Raw genomic sequence first — 7748 nt, 5'->3', positions numbered from 1 at the left:
GCCTCAGTCTGTCTAGCAGCGTGCCATTGATGTCTTCACCCATGTGCACATCCTGTTCTTCTCTATCAAATTCAAAACCGCTAAGTGAACATCATCAAGGGCTCATGCAGCGCTGGTCAATTAGACAATCGTTAGCAATAATTGGGCACTGCTCGCCTCGTCCTTGCACCCTGGGAGAATCAACTTCAAAGCGCGGGCACCCCTGAAGGTGCATGTGCTCACAGCGGGCCCCAAGGCCTCACTTGCAGCTACGAGCCTGCGACAGACCAGGACAAGCCAGGCGGCTAAAATGGGACTGGCTCTGATTGATGAACGTGGCAGTCTGCAGTGAGGGATGGATGTTTGGAAATTTGGAAAAACCTCAAACGGCAAATAATGGATCAATGCTAGATTCTAAGTAGGTATCCATAATCTCGCAGGTTGGAGAGTGCAGCAGACATGAAGCTGCTGCACAGGAACAATAGGCATCTGTCTTACATACAGCAAGCAGCATGTGGGTGGACAACGTGCAGTCTGCAGAGCGCTGCAGCAACCTGCAGGAACTAAGTCCCGGAAACCCGCGGACTCAGATATGCATGCCTGCGTCTCTGAATAGAAGCGAATCAAACCCGGGACATATCAATCCAAATCAACTCGACGACGCCTTGTCTCGCTATCAGCATCTCCGAGACACCGTGCTAGTCCCCGATGGCACGTCCGAAAGAATGACAACGAACAATTCCATAGACGGACCGAAACAGAGATAGGAAACAGAACAATCCAGACCTCCCCAAGGCCCTGAATATGATCACTGCCACTCCGCCACCTTTCCCAGCTGCTGAGGATGTACAAAGACATGTACTTGCGCGCGCCCAATTGTGCCCCAGCTCCTGTCACTTTAACCCGGACGCGGGCCCGGGAGCTAGGCCGGAAGCGCCACATCAGGGGTCTTGTCCACCCTCAGCCATGTGCCTGTCCAGTGAGATGTGCACATCCATCAACAAGGACGCCTTTGGAGCCTTGCCATCCTTCCTGCGCGCCTCAGCTCGCAACCTTAGAAGACGTACGTATGTACAAGCGCAACAACACATCGACCAGTTTTGACTGAACTTGTCAATGTAGGTAAGTAAGTATGTAAAAGCACGAATCGTACCAGAGTCTCAGAGGCACACTAACGCACTCAAAATCCGAGGAAACAAGTTGTACGGGTCGTGCCCTCCATGCAATCGAGATGACATGACATCAAGCTGCCTCGGTGCCAACGCCAGCCAGGAGCTTCCCTGCTGGGGAAAACGGCTCCCAGGCCTGGGCTTGCTTCTGCTGCGTGCCATTCTCGAGTCACACCGCCTATGAAAATGCCCAATTCTGCGTGGGCAGCCAGAAAACCACCGACTGGAAGAGCAGCGGACCAGCATCCCGTCCATCTGATCTCCAATCTCGTCCAGCGCTTCCCCCAGAAACCAAGGCCCCAAAATGCCTCCACCACCTCTGCTCCCCGTCCCAGTTCCATCGAGAGGAGCCTAGTCCCCGTTCGTCAACAGCATCCATCCACCCCTCCTCTACTCCTGCTGTTCTCTGCGTGACGGTTGGCCCCTCCTTTTGCAGTGCAATGTTGCCCTCGCTTGTGGTTCTCTTTGGCCAAGTGAATATCCGTGCGAGAGCATAGAGCATGGGAAAGGTCAAAACAGGCCACTTTTCTCGCAACGGGCGTGCCCGCAATGTGGAATGCACCGCCGCGACGTTTCAGGGGGGCAGCAGTGTTGCAAGCAAGGCCGCTGGTTGAAGCAGGATGTCCGTTCATCGCCCAGTTGTTTGGTGTATTGTACCTGCTGCAGATGAAGCTGCTACAAAATACATACATTCCTCCCAGCCAATACACCATGAGGAAGAGACAGAGAGACATCTCCTCAACCGAACGTATCATGACAGAACAAACTCCCTTCACCCATCTTTCGCCTTCTCTTCTAATCTCTTCCTTACGAGGCGCACGGACTGGCGCATGTACTGCCCTTAACTGCCTAGTACCGTACTAGCTTGATGCCCGCATGCGGCCTCTTATCCACCGAGAGGTACTCATCATGGGCGAGGAACGCCTGAAGTGAGAGGAGAGGAGAGCTGAAGGGGGTGGGTGGAGAGGTCATCTGTTAGCTTGGGTACTTTGATGCATCCAGTTTCCCCTAGCACTTGCGCATACACAAGATGAAGAGCAGCTTGTACCCGCATCAATGTGTCCCTATGATGTTGCGTTGCAGTCGGGGACCCCTAATTCTCGGCGACTCTTTCCTTTCTGTTGTCTTCATCATCCTTCTGGCCACCAAGCGAGGATGAGGGAGGGAACTAAGCAGAGCACACGTCAAGCAGTCATTGCAAGCCAAGCACATCAACCAGTGTTGGGTGCGGTGCCTTTGCCTAATCCAATCCAATATTCGTAGCCGTATCCTACGTACATCCCATCCAACCCCCCGCCCATCCAGTCCATTCCCTGTCTTGCTCACCCACACCCTCACAATCCGCTCCGTTCCCCTAGCCTTGACCTTCTCCTCTCCTCCCCGTCCCCTCCATCAAACCCCCGGTTCCCCCCTCTTCAGGCTCTTTTTCTTCTCAAAAGGGGGGGTTTGCAGGATACATGCCTCTGTACATGCACCTGCATACTTACTTGATTGACTTGAGCACCACCCCCCAAGCCGCACCAGACAGACCAGTCCGAACCAAACCAGACCAAACGCCTCGAGTCTCCGTCCCGATACCGAATATCATTCCTCATGATCATCATGGATCAGACCGCTTCCTCAGCCTAACTGCTTGATCAAATCCATGCGCGCCATGCCCGAAGCTTATTTCCACTTCTCCAGGCCCCCCCTACACTACCTACCTCACCTTACAGTGTTCCTTCGCACCTTTCAGACAACCATAACATAACATCACTTCTACATCCCACCCTCTCCTGCTTAACTCCTCGGCATTTACGCTACTATCCAACTCTGCCCGCTTCTGCTCACACGTACTCCCGTACTCTTCGACGTCCTACCGCACACACGCCAAACGTCTTCTCTCTCATACCCGCACCACTCATCACGCAGAAGAGCAGTAAACGGCGTTACGACAGCGACGAAGACGACGACGACAACGACGACGACTACGTAGGCCTCGAATTGACGAAACGCAACGAAGGGATTTCAAGCAGTCGAAAAGCAGCAAGTCGGACCGAACGAGGAAGAGCCCCAGAAAAAAATCAAAGCAGAATATTAATCACCCCCGACCCGCCGACAGTCTCCTCGACCCAGGCCCAGATTTTCCCTGTGTTACTGTGTTCCCCCACAGAACTTTGTCTGTTGGAGCACCTCGAATGGCCTACCCCACCTGACACTGATTCACAATGGTGAGTTCGACCTACGATTCCCATCATCGCCTATCTCCGTCGGGCGTCGTCCTGTCTTGGCTTGGTGTTTAGTGAACGTCAACGTCATCGTCATCGACCATCACGGTCGTCCATCGTGGCTGTCGTCGCATATGTATACTAGACCTTGGGGCACTTGGCTGTCCTCCTGTCGTGGAACATCATGAAGAGCCTCACCATGTCGCCGTGACCCCGCTAACGTTCTGTCGTCACACAGCCCGTTGCAAAGGCTTGCGCGCCGTGCTACTACCAAAAGTCAAAATGCACATTCTCGGAGGGTAACCCACAATGCGACCGCTGCCTGATGAATGGCCGGGACTGCGTCTTCGTGCGCCCCGTGCCGCGGTCCGCCGTTAAGGGCCGCTCGAAAGTTGCCATTCGGAGCAAGATCATGGGCCTTAACGGCAACGTACCATGTCCGACACGAAAGCCCAATATCGCCTCGACGATGACGACAACAACGACGACAACGACCTCAGCGAACTCCACGACATCAGCCGTCGCCCGCGTCAGCCCAGCCCCATGTCCATCATCGCGAAAACCCAGCGTAGCGTCCGTGTCGAACCGGAGTGGCAGCCCGCCCGAGGACTCACCATCAGACTCGTCTTCCGACTCAGCCTCCAGTCCACCCTCGAAGATCCTCGATTCTCTTAGCCCGTTTGGAAGCACGCTGGGTCGATTAGATCAGGTGGAACGCTCAACGCTATCGAGGCTGCTACACAAATCCAACTTTATGCAATACTTCATAGGGCCGACGTTTGTGGACAGCATGCAGCTCGACATGACAGTCCACTTGTTCTCCATGTTCGACCAGGGTAAAGACGCCTACATCGCCATGTACAGCGCCTTTGCGGCAACGATGGGATTGGATACAGGGGAGTACGACCCAGAAGCGAACCTGCACCGGGGAGCGATGGCCGTGGAGTCTCTGCGGTCATGTCCGCTGCCAACATTGAAGCGTGAGGAGCTTCTGCCGTGGGCAGGCTTGGGACTGGGCATTGTGTACTTTTCCAATATGGCCCTCGGCACGAGCGCGGCACCAGTGCGGCGATACGTCCTCAGCCACATCCGTCATCTGCTGGGGACCTCTTTGATCTCCAGTGAGCGGACACACTACATCCTCGTCTTCATGACGGCCGTCGACATCAACGAGTGCCTGATGCAGCGCGAGCTACCAGTCTGCGGCATCGCGCCCCCGGTAGAAGGCCACGTTGACGCTTACCTCGGCCTCTGCATGCCGTTACTACAGCACATGTACGAATTGAGCAGGATCAGCTACAGCCTCTACCACGAGGTCGACGTCGACGAGCAGAAGCAGGCGCTGGACGACGTTGAGCAGGAGATCGAGGCATGGCAACCGCACATCCCGCCAGACTTTACGAACCGCTTTACCACCGGCGAGGTCATCCACATGCTGGCACAGAGTCGCATCTACAAGACCGGAGCGCTTCTCTTTATCCACCGACTACGGTACAAGTTTGGCGAGAAGGACGACATGGCGTCGGCCATGGCGAAGAGCATCATGTCGGACCTAAAGATGACGATGACCGTGTCGCAAGACACGCAGCGCTGCGTCAGCTTCCCCTTTACGCTCGCCGCCATCGAAGCGCGTGACCAAGCCGAGAAGGACACCGCGATGGAGGCTATGAAGACCCTCATCGACAGCTGCAATACCAAGTACCGTAACAACATGGAGGCCTTCCTCAAGGCGATGTGGGATGGCAGGGCAGCGAGCCCCGGCGTGTCATGGCTGGACCTCGTACCAAACGTGCCGCCGATCTCGGTGGGCGTATGAGAGGCCCATCCCTGCAAACTTTACAACCGATGAATTTTCAACAAGAAGCAACTGTTTTTAACACCAGGCGAGACGGCGGATCAGATATCACTTTTGTTCATGTAACGGCTGAACGGGCTATACTCTTTTATTTTCTCTCTCACTTTACAACCATGTATGAGGCAAGCAGATGATGCTTGACGCTGTTTATATCCTGTTTACTTTGGGACTCTGGCGACTTGGATGATAGCACCTCGTCATGAAGTCGAGGGCCAGATGGATTTTGTCAGGCGTGCAGTGCGGTTGGTGACCGCGGGTTTGTGGAGCATGATGGGTTTTCCACAGCATGGCTCAAAAAAAGGGAAACGGGCTCTTCACACTGATTTGCTGTTCTTTTGCTCTAGAGACCACTGACGGGAATGTTCACACGGTCTGGGTCAAATCTTGGCAGCCCGCGGGAAAGGGATTCGGGCGATGGGGCGACGACGAGCTAAACCCAGGAATTTGTGATACCATTCTCTCGTTTCAATATCGAATACAGATCTCCACAATTGCTTTATGTTCAATCAGTCATGACCGCGCTTTAGAAACACCATGAAAGAAAAACTCGTGATCGGGCTCAACGTCCGACCCCTCTTGGCCCTGGTGCCTGAGTACCACGATAATAGTGCCCAAAAGGATCTACACACGCTGCCCGCACGTTGATTTTGGCTATAGTGGCACTTTGGTTTCATGCCAGCATCGGTCCTTGGGTGCGCCCAGACGTCGCATGAAGTAGGCCCATGTGCGACGGTGAAAACTTTCCTTGAGGGCTGCTCACCCTTCCAGGTTCTATTAAAACCACACACCCCGATCAGTAAAACCACAAGGTAGGTCCACCACACTGCCAGCCAGCCAACCAGAGGCCTAGGATTTAATTGATAAACTAATAACTAATAACGTTTTTTTTTCTCATTGCAACAGCTATATTGCGTCTCATAGCTACTTTAACTATACGCCTCCTCTGCCTACTCTATACTACCTAGAAATAGCTAAATCTACTACTACTAATAATATTGCTATTAATAACTCTAACTCTAATAACACTAATAATAACTTTTTTGTTGCTAATAGTGCTAACTTGCTTTTAGATTAGATTATTTTCTTGAAAATAGGGAAAGGTAACTCTATCACTAAAGCCTATACTTATAAGAGCTATATAGATAGGGTCTATAACTACACCTCCTAGATTACACGTATTAATATTATCTGCAACCGCTCTAGCACTAAAAAACCTAAGGCTAACGCAGGGCTATGCGTAGGTAAGTTGAAAAAGTGCGGCTACTTATAGTTAGCTAAGATTATGTGGCGTAAGGCTAGCTAGCAGTACTACCTCACTATACTCTACTATACTTATAACTATAAACCTTCTACTCACCTTAAAGCTTATACTAATCTACGCTATCTCTAATAGAGTATAGAGACTAGCCTCACGCAAAAGATTAAACAACTATCAAGCCTTACTACCCTTACTGCTAATTAAATTTACGCTAAAATATATAAGAACCCCTCCTCCTAGCATAACCCTAGCAACTTAAGCAACCTTAACCTCTTACCTTATTTATTAACTATATAAGATATATATAATATTTAACATAATCTCTAATGCTAAAAGTATAGACTTTATTCTTCTTTTTAGCTCTTTTTAAAGTACCTCTATAATACTTCTATAAGAGGGGATATCATATATAAGGTTAGCTACAGCCTCAATAGTAAGATTAATTATATAATTTAGGTATATACTAACTACCTCTAACTATAGAAGAAACACCCTAACATCCTCTCAATAGACAATATATATAAAACTAATAAGTTTAATATACTACTTCTATAAGTTATTAGTACTATATCTATCTATCTAATATTTAATATTACTTTTTACTTAGTTAGTAGTAAAGCTTAACATAACTTTAGTTAGCTACTTAAGATCCTATACTAGTAAGCCTATAAAAGAGATATTTACTACCTAAAAGTTATTATTAGCAATCTCAACTATATATTTAAGAATACTACCTACCTTACCTTCCTTAGTATATAGCAATAACTCTATATATAGCATATCATTGAAAACGTTAATTACTATATATATATATAATAGGTAGGTATAAATGAGGACGAGGATATACCTCTTAATAATAATACTAACTTAGATTATATTATTAGTACCTAGTAAGAGCATAGTAATAATCTTAACTACACTTTAGCCTTATTATTACTTTAGCCTTATAATACTATATTTTTATAAAGCACTCTAGCCTCTAATATAATTAATAAGACTGCTCCCTACCCATCTCCTTATTAATCCTAATCTATATTAACATCTTAAGACTTTCTAAACTTACATAGCAGCATAAAAGCTACTTAAGCTACTTATATTTATACTAAATGGGAAGACCTCTTCTTCTAAGCATAAGGTTATGTAAGGGGCTGGCCCCTAGGCTTGTTCAACGTAGAGGTGCCGTCGATTGACTATTCTAAGCTGAAGAAGGAAGAAAGGACTTTACAAGGGTAGGCGCCTAACAGCGGTGAAGCAGGCCGGGTTAGGCGGCGTACTGCGGC

General features: G+C 49.4%; 1 protein-coding gene across 1 annotated transcript; it reads left to right on the top strand.

The window, feature by feature from the left end:
- Positions 1 to 3790: 3790 nt before the first annotated feature.
- COL26b_014388 (uncharacterized protein) lies at positions 3791 to 5171 on the top strand (the record flags this gene model as incomplete). The annotated part of the gene is made up of 2 exons (XM_053186960.1): positions 3791 to 3884; positions 3928 to 5171. The coding sequence occupies 2 exons, from the start codon at positions 3791 to 3793 to the stop codon at positions 5169 to 5171; spliced, it is 1338 nt and encodes a 445-aa protein (XP_053029094.1).
- Between the last annotated feature and the right edge of the window lie 2577 nt (positions 5172 to 7748).

This window comes from Colletotrichum chrysophilum (genome assembly GCF_026319265.1).
Source record: "Colletotrichum chrysophilum strain AFK26 chromosome Unknown scaffold_359, whole genome shotgun sequence".
NCBI classification, from domain to species: domain Eukaryota; kingdom Fungi; phylum Ascomycota; class Sordariomycetes; order Glomerellales; family Glomerellaceae; genus Colletotrichum; species Colletotrichum chrysophilum.
This window is presented reverse-complemented; position numbering and strand designations above follow the sequence as displayed.